We start from the raw sequence: 12776 nt of genomic DNA on the forward strand, positions 1-12776 counted from the left end.
GAGCTTTCATGGTAATTAACCTTGTTGTGAAGTTTGAAGTTAATCCGTTAATAATTACTCGAGATATCGAGCGGACATTGTTCGCATGCCCGCCCGCCCGCGTGATAACATAATACGTCCCCGTCTTCGACGGGCGTATAAAAACCCTGCAAAAGTTACTTCATTTTGACAAAATGCATCTACCTTTACCAACGTACATCTGTATTGCATGCAATAAGAAAAATAGAATCTGAAAGGCCACAGCCACAAAGCATTCATAAGGCGAAAATTGTAATAAAACAAGTAAAACACACAAAACATTACCTTTACGATAGTTGAATTCTAAGTTACTATAGACAGAAGGAAGGAAAAATATCTCGGACATATCTGGAAAGGAAAACAGAAGGGTGAGGTATGATAACACAAGGTAGGAATGATGACGCATGTTGTGAGATAGCAGTAGGAATGTGAACACTGCCAAATCAGTAAGGGTCATGTGCCTGACTGTAAACCCATCTCCACAACTCCCAAACCCCCTCCCCACCCCTTGTCTTTTGACCTTGACTAATCTCTGGAAACAATGGTATGGACAGACGGACTGATGGAAGGACAATAACACCCCCACATCCCCAATGCAAGGCCCTAATAAAGAGGACTGATGGAAGGACAATAATGCCCCCACATTCCCAATGCAGGGCCCTAATAAAGAGGACTAATGGAAGGACAATAACGCCCCCACATCCCCAATGCAAGGCCCTAATAAAGAGGACTGATGGAGGACAATAACGCCCCCACATCCCCAATGCAGGGCCCTAATAAAGAGGACTGATGGAAAGACAATAACGGCCCCAAATCCCCAATGCAGGGCCCTAATAAAGAGGACTGATGGAAGGACAATAATGCCCCCTCATTCCCAATGCAGGGCCCTAATAAAGAGGACTAATGGAAGGACAATAACGCCCCCACATCCCCAATGCAGGGCCCTAATAAAGAGGACTGATGGAGGGACAATAATGCCCCCACATCCCCAATGCAGGGCCCTTATACAGAGGACTGATGGAAAGACAATAACATCCCCACAACCCCAATGCAGGGCCCTAATAAAGAGGACTGATGGAGGGACAATAACACCCCCACATCCCCAATGCAGGACCCTAATAAAGAGGACTGATGGAAGGACAATAACACCCCCACATCCCCAACGCAGGGCTCTAATAAAGAGGACTGATGGAGGACAATAACACCCCCACATCCCCAATGCAGGGCCCTAATAAAGAGGACTGATGGAAGGACAATAACGCCCCCACATCCCCAATGCAGGGCCCTAATAAGAGGACTGATGGAAGGACAATAACACCCACACATCCCCAATGCATGGCCCTAATAAAGAGGACTGATGGAGGGACAATAACGCCCCCACATCCCCAATGCAGGGCTCTAATAAAGAGGACTGATGGAGGACAATAACACCCCCACATCCCCAATGCAGGGCCCTAATAAAGAGGACTGATGGAAGGACAATAACGCCCCCACATCCCCAATAAAGAGTTGTGCTGTGTGATAACAGTCGGAAGGACTTAAACAAATGTTGAGATAAGGGGAAGAAAGGAAGAAACATGGCTTATTTGGAAATGGTAGTTAGGAATGATGTGGAAAAACAAGTAAGTAAAGATTATAAACATTTCAATTCAACACTTAAGTGATGTCTGTATGAATAGGCATCTCCAGCCAGACACATACCCAGGCCTTATCCTAAACACAGCCGTGCACCGACAACACTTGAGTGATGTCTGTATGAGTAGGGATCTCCAGCCAGACCCATACCCAGGCCTAATCCTAAACACAGCCGTGCACTGACAACACTTGAGTGATGTCTGCATGATTAGGGATCTCCAGCCAGACACATTTCCAGGCCTTATCCTAAACACAGCCGTGCACTGACAACACTTGAGTGATGTCTGTATGAGTAGGGATCTCCAGCCTGACACATATCCAGGCCTTATCCTAAACACTGACAACACTTATACAAACATCATCTGACCTCATTACAAACATCACCTGACCTGCATCTACATATGTCATTTGACCTCACTACAAATGTCAAACAAAACCATTAGCCATACTTATCAAGTAACAATACAGATCTAACAATGGACACTGTTAATTTGGATGTCACTAAGGTAATGACTTTTCAACTTATCTCCCAACGTAACTTCTGACATCACAAACGATGTGACTTGACAACTGATCCCAAAATTTACATATGATGTCACTAAGGCACCAACTTGACAACTGATCCCCAAATTTACATATGATGTCATTAAGGCAATGTCTTCTCAAATGACCTCCAGTGTTCCTGCACGTATCACAGTTAATTACCTCTAAACTCAGCTCAAACACAGATATCATTAAACCTTACCACAGCAGGCCTTTAATGTTACTTACGATGAGACAATGACATAAAATATTGAACACAAATTACAATGAACAAAAGGCAAACCCTTGTTCTCATCATACAAGTTGGACTACTGTGGAACTGAGATGTTAATTTGACACAAATCATTAGTAGGCAGTAGTGCACTATGGGTACAAAACAAGTATTGATCTACAAGGTAAATGTTTATCAAACCAGTTCAAAACATGCATGTCTATAATCCGATATATAAGGTTATATCAATACTGGTGCATCAGTGTACACATCACAACTGTACGAACACAAGATAAATACAATACATCAGCTATGTTACTGGCATGTGTAAGCAAACTTTATACACCACATACTGAAACATATACCCCACTTAATCATCCAACCATTTATCTGAGACCTTTACAATATCTTCAAGTGCTTCAAAAAGTTAAGAATTTAATACCTAATAATTGTGTTGTGAAATTAAAATGAAATCTGAATTATTATTCACACAAGCATCAGACTGAAAAGCTATCTGTTTGTAACGTTCCTATTCAATTCCATGGTTAAGAGTCAATGTATCCCTTAACACGAAGAAGAGATACAGGTGATGACCTTCACCTCACTACAAACAAGAGATACAGGTAATGACCTTCATCCTTACCACAAACAAGAGATACAGGTGATGACCTTCACCCTAACCACAAACAGGAGATACAGGTGATGACCTTTACCCTTACCACAAACAAGAGATACAGGTGATGACCTTCACCTTACTACTAACAAGAGATACAGGTGATGACCTTCACCCTTACCACAAACAAGAGATACAGGTGATGACCTTCACCTTACTACAAACAAGAGATACAGGTGATGACCTTCACTCTTACCACAAACAAGAGATACAGGTGATGACCTTCACATTACTACTAACAATAGATACAGGTGATGACCTTCACCCTTACCACAAACAAGAGATACAGGTAATGACCTTCACCCTTACCACAAACAAGAGATACAGGTGATGACCTTCACCCTTACCACAAACAAAGAGATACAGGTGATGATCGTCACATCTGACTTGATGGTTGAGAGTCACCAAGAACAAGATATACAAGTTGAAGTCTTGCATGTATTTAAAACTTACGTTTGGAGATGTCAGTTTCAAAGTAGATGGTAACGATGCGTGACTTGGCTAGGACAGAGTATCCTGCTGTCTTCCCACAGAACACTCCTAGCAGTGTCCCCCAGGCATCCTCACTGCCGTCGATGAAGTCGGGTATACCATCATACACATACACATAATCCTGTAGGAAGAACAAACAATATCAGGGTTTACAAAGAAGCTGTCTTTGGCCAATTTACATCCCAAGACAAGTGTTGAAAAATAATTCCTTTTATTCAAAAGAGACAATGAGAAATGACGGAACAAATAGAAAATTGTTTTCCAAACAACCCAATTTAATTATTACCTAGTCAAAATCTGTGTCAATGTCTTAACCCCAAACAAGCCTGTATGAATATCAAAGTTTTACTTTTTAGACAAACAATGTACGTATTAAACGTGTCACGTTTCAAGACCGACTGGTCCCTTTGTCAAGCTATGACTGAGTGAGCGATTTGTATTATTCACCTGTACAACGATGTGATGAAATTGTATATTTTTCATGTCACTCGACCAGAGACATTTCGCCAATCGATAGGGAGCGTATACACACTGCATCATATAGGTTACAGGTAGGGTGTAGATCTAGCCCCCTTCCCTGTTATGTCGGTATCGGGTCATACAGATGACTCAGCTGGTGTCCCCCCTCGTCTCTGTCCATGTTCTGAGTTTTCCTGATTTTGATTGCTTCTTTCATTTGTCTCATTTTTGTGTGTTGTTCCCTTTCAACTACCTTGACATTGTCCCAAGCGACGATGTGATTTTGGGTGTTAGCTATACTGTTAATGCCAATTTATTGTACTGGATGGCAGATGTATTGCATGTAGATCTGGTGAATGTGATGTTGCTTATATTCTCTACGTCCTTTTGATGTTCCTTCAGACGTGTACCAAATTTCCTCCCATTTTCACCTTATATGACTGCTGACAATTTTTGCATGGAATTTGATATACAACTCCTGGTTTGTCTAAAATGTCAGTCTTGTCTTTGATAGCACCAGTAACTGTCTGAAGGTTGTCAGTGGTCTCATCGGGGTGCTGAAATGGTGTTTCCTCATCACCCGTGCAACTGCCTCAGACGTCCCCTTCACGTAGGGTATAGTGACCAAGCCTTTGCTTTTGGTTTATGTGCTGTTCTTCCCTCTGTCTATCATCCTGCTCTGTGACGATGTTGTTGCATCTGTGGAGGAGTGTACGTACAACTCCAAGCTTTTGGTGTAGTGGATGGCGGGAATTGAAAACCAAACTCAGAACATATACAGAGACGAGGGGGGACACCACCTGAGTCATCTGTATGACATAACAGGGGAGGGGGCTAGATCTACACCTTACCTGTAACCTATATGATACAGTGTGTATACACTCCCTATCAATAGGTGAAACGTCTCGGTCAAGCGACATGAAAAATATACAATTTTGTCACATCGTTGTACAGGTAAACAAGAGATCCCAAAGGGATCTTGGCGCCCACCTTTGTACCATCTTCATTAGTTCTTTGTCAGTTTGATCTTTTCTCTTCTTTCCTCTAATCTGTTTGATCGAGTCATGTTAACAGTAAATGCACCTGAGGTAACTTTTGATCTAACCTTAATACTGATGTGTGTGAAAGCCAACCTTCAAAGTGAGTTTGTCATTTCACATATTTACTAGTACAGTACTCAATGTGAAAGAAATAGAATCGATCATTGCAATATGAGATAGATCTGTTAAGTTCTTTTTTAAATCCATTTTGTTTTTATGATCAGTCTCAAAATATAACATGCACAACGAGGGACCAAGGGGAACCTACATATAAAATTTGAGAAAGATCCCTCTGGTACTTCTTTAGAAATAGCGATAACAAACTTTCACTATCAAAATCCAAGATGGCTGCCATCAGATGATGGTGGGCTAAAAATGCAAATCACTCACTCAGTCATAGCTTGACAGAGGGACCAGTCAGTCTTGAAACGTGACACGTTTAAAGTGTATGTTGTTTGTGTAAAAAGTAAAACTTTGATATCACATATTTCCAAACTGATGAATCTTATTGAAGGGAAGCCTGTTTCAATGACCTTACCCAGCCACAATCTGTATCGATGTCCTCTATGGTGATATTGATGGGAGGTGTGTCGTACTGCGAGTCCCCACGGACAGGCTCCAGTTCCTCTCCACTGAGGGGGGCTATGATCCAGATACAGTAGGCGTGCCAATCCCTCACTCCTGTACCTTTGTACGACCCAATGTACCCACTGGTGCTGTTAAGAACTGTGGGAGTGTCACAGGACCGGTAACATCGACCTCCATTTCTGTAAAATGTAACATCACTTACTTACATCATGTTGCTTAACACTATCTTAACTGATAATGTGTCTGACTAGCAGGTCATCTCTTAAAATATAAAAAACACAGAATGTAACACATAATACCAAGATCTAAAAACACTAACAATGAGATCTAAAAAGTATGCTTGGTCCTATAAAGATGTGAATCGTGTCTTATAAAGACAGAGACTTACATCTTGTTTTATAAAGATTTTCACTCTATATAGCCAGACTTACATTGGTTTGCCGTAGTGCCCTTCCTCACAGACTTGGCAGTGATCGCCAGTGGTGTGGTCCACACAGTAGCAGTGACCAGTAGCAGAACACAGGCCTAACTCCTCATCACCATGGCCGTTACACTCACAAGGCTCACAGCCTGAAAACACAACACACAAAGGTTACACAATGATGTCAACAGACATGTTAGTCCAGTGACATATAGGAATCATACAGAAATCTTTGCAACAAACACTGAAAACAGATTCTGAATTTTGTTTGATAAAGGATAACATGGGTAACACCATCAAAGCAGAAAACACATTGATTAATTTCTTTCATACATGTTCAGGAAGAAATGAAAAGGAAAGTTTGAAACCAAATAAAACCAATGAAAAAACTTGATATAACTGGTTCTTTGTGAAGGTCAAACCTTCCATCTAACAAAGCTTGACAGTGTGTCCAAACATTTTATATTACACACCCATGAGGTTAGCTGGATCGCCGTGGAAGCCCAGGACACACTTCTCACAGTGAAGTCCAGTGGTGTTATGTTGACATTCATCACACAGTCCGACCCCCTTACTACAGGTACTGCGATGATTACACTGACAGCTCGTGTTACAATCAGGCCCTGTGTAGCCAAGTCTACAGCGACACTCGTAGTCCGGCACCTCAGAGCAGTTCCCGTGTACACATGTATAGTGACACCTGTAAACATTTAACAGGAGAAAGGGTGAGACAACTCTATAATAACAAGTTGTTAAAATACATTCAGAAAATCGGGACAGAGGAGAGACAACTCAATTGTATCTATTTATTTTAAATACACACAACAAGTCGGAGAAAGGGTAAGACATTTCAATCATCATTAATTAAATAATGTCAACTTTAGAAAAGGAGCAGCATCTGTAAAAACTTTTATTTTTTTATTTTCTACATGTTCAAACCCAAACACATTTCACAAAATACCAATACAACTCCACAAACATTTGGTTGTACACTATTTGATTTTGACAGCTATAGAAGTATGTGTAGTAAGTTACAGTTTCAGTGTGTGAGGGATTTCACCTCAGCCATGTAATCATACGTTTTCACACAGTGTCGACCATCCCCTTTGAAGCCGCGGTTACAGTGACACAGGTAGCTGCTGTGGATGTTTTCACAAGTGGCATTCTCATGGCAGTCGTGGAAGCCAAGTATACACTCGTTAACGTCAGGACAACGCTGATACGACCAATCAGCAGACAGCACCTCTGTCCTGTTCTGAATATCATGTATAATGACCGAACAGTTCTGTCCATGATACGGTCCTAATGGCAGAAAAATAACATTTGTATAGTCATGTTGCAGTCTTCAATACTTAAAAATATCTTGTTTCAGAACATTAACATAGGTTACTTTAAATAGTCATGCCAGAAAAAATTCTGACTATATTGCTTTGCATTAAACTATTTCAATCTTGACTGCTGTCAGAGGAACCTAATTTAAAGATCATGTTAATGGAATTAGAAACTAAGCATACCTGCGAAGTCTCCGTCGACACAGCGCCCTATGGAGGGATTATCCGGATCACTACACCAGCCACACCCATACATGGCCAGACAGGACTCACACACTGAATGGGACGAGCAGTTCTTACAGCTGTAGGATTCAATCCCCTCACTGTCCATCCACTCGCGACACTGACCGTTGACAAAGCGTGAGATGTAGTGGGCAAATGGCAGACATGTCTCTGTGTTTTCACACCAAAAACACTCACTGTTGGGCGATATACAGGAGGTGCACGACATCCGCCTGTGAAAATACAGCAGTATAGCGATGAATACAACAGTTTTGTGATCTACAGATATAACCTAAGCAGCAAAGCAATGAAAATATGACTCACAGATATACCTACAGCAGCAAAGCAGTGAATACAACAGTTGTGTGACTCACAGATATACCTACAGCAGTAGAGCAGTGAATACAACAGTTGTGTGACTCACAGATATACCTACAGCAGTAGAGCAGTGAATACAACAGTTGTGTGACTCACAGATATACCTACAGCAGTAGAGCAGTGAATACAACAGTTGTGTGACTCACAGATATACCTACAGCAGTAGAGCAGTGAATACAACAGTTGTGTGACTCACAGATATACCTACAGCAGTAGAGCAGTGAATACAACAGTTGTGTGACTCACAGATATACCTACAGCAGTAGAGCAGTGAATACAACAGTTGTGTGACTCACAGATATACCTACAGCAGTAGAGCAGTGAATACAACAGTTGTGTGACTCACAGATATACCTACAGCAGTAGAGCAGTGAATACAACAGTTGTGTGACTCACAGATATACCTACAGCAGTAGAGCAGTGAATACAACAGTTGTGTGACTCACAGATATACCTACAGCAGTAGAGCAGTGAATACAACAGTTGTGTGACTCACAGATATACCTACAGCAGTAGAGCAGTGAATACAACAGTTGTGTGACTCACAGATATACCTACAGCAGTAGAGCAGTGAATACAACAGTTGTGTGACTCACAGATATACCTACAGCAGTAGAGCAGTGAATACAACAGTTGTGTGACTCACAGATATACCTACAGCAGTAGAGCAGTGAATACAACAGTTGTGTGACTCACAGATATACCTACAGCAGTAGAGCAGTGAATACAACAGTTGTGTGACTCACAGATATACCTAAAGCAGTAGAACAGTGAATACAACAGGTGTGTGACTCACAGATATACCTACAGCAGTAGAGCAGTGAATACAACAGGTGTGTGACTCACAGATATACCTACAGCAGTAGAACAGTGAATACAACAGTTGTGTGACTCACAGATATACCTACAGCAGCAAAGCAGTGAATACAACATTGGGTGACTCACAGATATACCTACAGCAGTAGAGCAGTGAATACAACAGTTGTGTGACCCACTGATAGAATTACAGCAGCATGAAAAAGTGGAGTGACAGTATTTGAATGCCAACTGGTTGGATGATTTACCTGTGACATACGATTGGATAGTCGGACTTACAAATAATGTCGCTGTGATATATGACAGTATAGTTGGTTGGGTGACTTACCTGTGACATGCAACAGGACAGTTGGTTGGGTGACTTACCTGTGACATGCGACAGGACAGATGGCAGGGTGGTTTAACTCTAAGAAATGGCAACACGCTCGCATTGGTAGGGTGACTTACCTGTGATATATGACAGTATAGTTGGTAGGGTGACTTACCTGTGATATATGATAGTATAGTTGGTTTGGTGACTTAACTGTGATATATGACAGTATAGTTGGTTTGGTGACTTACCTGTGATATATGATAGTATAGTTGGTAGGGTGACTTACCTGTGATATATGACAGTATAGTTGTTAGGGTGACTTACCTGTGACATATGACAGTATAGTTGGTAGGGTGACTTACCTGTGATATATGACAGTATAGTTGGTAGGGTGACTTACCTGTGACATGCGACAGAATAGTTGGTAGGGTGACTTACCTGTGACAAGCGACAGGACAGTTGACGGGGTCCTTAATCATGGTGTGAACTCTCCACCTCCTTGTACATCTAACATCTTTGGTGATCCACTCACAAAGCTCGTCCTACAACACACAATCAGCACTCAGCAATTCTGTATAAACTGAATACATCCTAGTTATATAGAGGGATACAGAAATTCTACATATGAAGATAAATTATACATTTGAATCAGCAATTGATCAGATAAGCCTTCATTTCCTTAGATTAGATCATATGACATTCTGTCAGGTCACAGCAGGTGACTTTTGGTTTTTTGAGTTCATGTTACCCTTACCGAAGCACAGGTGTGACAGTCCACGTAGTCAGAGCACTGCACACAGTCCACAGGCTGGGTTATCAGATAGGCCTGGGGATCTGGGCCCACACAAGAGGATAAGCTTGAGTTACTGCCCTTGTGGTCGCAGGTGTCTGTGTAGGGGCACCAGCCACATTCAGCATTGGACATACAGGCCAGGCAGTTGTGGTGGCGACTACAATGGGGTGAGTGATATTGTTCCAGGAACTCTAAAGTGAAGGGACGCACCTGTTTACCTCTCACAATCTTAGGGCTAGCTATATTCCACTCTAGGGACACGGTGGAGTTCTGTTTCTCATTCATGTCACTCATGCCACTGATGGTGAAAAGATACTTGTAACCCCGCACTGTGTTGGGAAAAAGTGGTCTACTTCCATTCCTGACGGATTCGACACTGCGGGCACCAGGAGAGTTTGTCTTGTTGATCATGGCAACAACTTCCTGCAAGTCAATCCATCAGTAAGTTAATAATTATTAACTATAAAATAGTAATATGTAGTACTTGCAACATTGCAGAAGCCAATTTCAATGGAAGGTAAAACACAAAATTGTAAGTGTAAGATATTGTTGAACATCAAACAACAAGCTGTATAATGCCTTACTTACCAGTTTTTCCAGGGTACTGTCATTGCTGAGACGGAGGACGGTAGGGAGACCGGAGGTGATGAGGAACACACGGAGCTTGTCTGTGCCGTAGATGGGTGTGGCAGACAGAGGGTGGATGAAGCCTTTCAGGATCATTTGTAGATGGCCATCTGTCTTACCCTTGTACACCTCATAGTCCAACAACTCCTCCGTGGAATGTAGGATCTTCACCTACACAAACAGTGGTGTAATGAAAAACATATTCACAGAGTATAGGAGCTTCACCTATACAATCAGTGGTGTAAAGAAGACACATTCATGGAGGGATCGTGACAGTGGTTCATAACCTACGTGTTTACCAGAGTGTGAAGTCGTATTATATTCATAATAAATATCATATTTTATTTCCAAAATTTAATTTCAACATTTGCCTTTTTTGCCCTTCACAATGATGGTGAATTCATCATTACAGGGAATATAAGTAGGCAGTATACAATACATGTATATAGTTATATCAGGTGAAGGGTGAATTACAATACATGTATATAGTTATATCAGGTGAAGGGTGAATTACAATACATGTATATAGTTATATCAGGTGGGGGTGAATTACAATACATGTATATAGTTATATCAGGTGAAGGGTGAATTACAATACATGTATATAGTTATATCAGGTGGGGGTGAATTACAATACATGTATATAGTTATATCAGGTGAAGGGTGAATTACAATACATGTATATAGTTATATCAGGTGAAGGGTGAATTACAATACATGTATATAGTTATATCAGGTGGGGGTGAATTACAATACATGTATATAGTTATATCAGGTGAAGGGTGAATTACAATACATGTATATAGTTATATCAGGTGAAGGGTGAATTACAATACATGTATATAGTTATATCAGGTGGGGGTGAATTACAATACATGTATATAGTTATATCAGGTGAAGGGTGAATTACAATACATGTATATAGTTATATCAGGTGAAGGGTGAATTACAATACATGTATATAGTTATATCAGGTGGGGGTGAATTACAATACATGTATATAGTTATATCAGGTGAAGGGTGAATTACAATACATGTATATAGTTATAACATGGTGAAGGGTGAATTACAATACATGTATATAGTTATAACATGGTGGAGGGTGAATTACAATACATTTACATAGTTATAACAGGTGAAGGGTGAATTACAATCCATGTATGTAGTTATAACATGTGGAGGGTGAATAACAATACATGTATATAGTTATAACATGTGGAGGGTGAATTACAATCCATGTATATAGTTATATCAGGTGAAGGGTGAATTACAATACATTTACATAGTTATAACAGGTGGGGGGTGAATTACAACACATGTATCTAGTTATATCAGGTGAAGAGTGAATTACAATACATGCATATAGTTATAACATGTCGAGGGTGAATTACAACACATGTATCTAGTTATATCAGGTGAAGGGAGAATTACAATCCATGTATAGAGTTATAACAGGTGAAGGGGGAATTACAATACATGCATATAGTTATAACATGGTGGAGGGTGAATTACAACACATGTATCTAGTTATATCAGGTGGGGGATGAATTACAACACATGTATCTAGTTATAACAGGTGAAGGGTGAATTACAATACATGTATATAGTTATAACATGTGGGGGGTGAATTACAATACATGTATATAGTTATAACATGTGGAGGGTAATTTTAACACTAGGTCAATATCAATGTTACCAGGTATATCTCTGACTAGGAAACAGATTCCTGGTACACAGACTATACATTACACCATACTGGCCCTGGTATACAGAATTTACATTACACCCTACTGGCCCTGGTATACACATACTATACATTACACCCTACTGGCCCTGGTATACACAGACTATACATAACACCATACTGGTCCTGGTATTCAGAATTTACATTACACCCTACTGGCCCTGGTATACACATACTATACATTACACCCTACTGGCCCTGGTATACACAGACTATACATAACACCATACTGGTCCTGGTATTCAGAATTTACATTACACCCTACTGGCCCTGGTATACACATACTATACATTACACCCTACTGGCCCTGGTATACACAGACTATACATAACACCATACTGGTCCTGGTATTCAGAATTTACATTACACCCTACTGGCCCTGGTATACACATACTATACATTACACCCTACTGGCCCTGGTATACAGAATTTACATTACACCCTACTGGCCCTGGTATACACATACTTTACA

At 40.7% G+C, this 12776-nt stretch overlaps 1 protein-coding gene across 3 annotated transcripts in view; it reads right to left on the minus strand.

The window, feature by feature from the left end:
- LOC110457864 (multiple epidermal growth factor-like domains protein 8) overlaps window positions 1-12776 on the minus strand; it is a 93981-nt gene that overhangs the window by 41249 nt on the left and 39956 nt on the right. For 2 of the 3 annotated variants that reach the window (XM_021509311.1, XM_021509313.1), the window contains 10 exons: window positions 10522-10731; window positions 9895-10356; window positions 9579-9682; window positions 7595-7866; window positions 7160-7382; window positions 6554-6780; window positions 6091-6229; window positions 5610-5838; window positions 3534-3693; window positions 304-366 (listed from right to left, as the gene is read on the minus strand). In XM_021509311.1, the coding sequence (XP_021364986.1) occupies window positions 304-366; window positions 3534-3693; window positions 5610-5838; window positions 6091-6229; window positions 6554-6780; window positions 7160-7382; window positions 7595-7866; window positions 9579-9682; window positions 9895-10356; window positions 10522-10731 (2089 nt within the window). The remainder of the gene's footprint in view (window positions 1-303; window positions 367-3533; window positions 3694-5609; window positions 5839-6090; window positions 6230-6553; window positions 6781-7159; window positions 7383-7594; window positions 7867-9578; window positions 9683-9894; window positions 10357-10521; window positions 10732-12776) is intronic. The other variant, XM_021509312.1, reaches the window with a different exon arrangement.

The sequence above is a fragment of the Mizuhopecten yessoensis genome, unplaced genomic scaffold, assembly GCF_002113885.1.
Source record: "Mizuhopecten yessoensis strain PY_sf001 unplaced genomic scaffold, ASM211388v2 scaffold9355, whole genome shotgun sequence".
NCBI classification, from domain to species: Eukaryota; Metazoa; Mollusca; class Bivalvia; order Pectinida; family Pectinidae; genus Mizuhopecten; species Mizuhopecten yessoensis.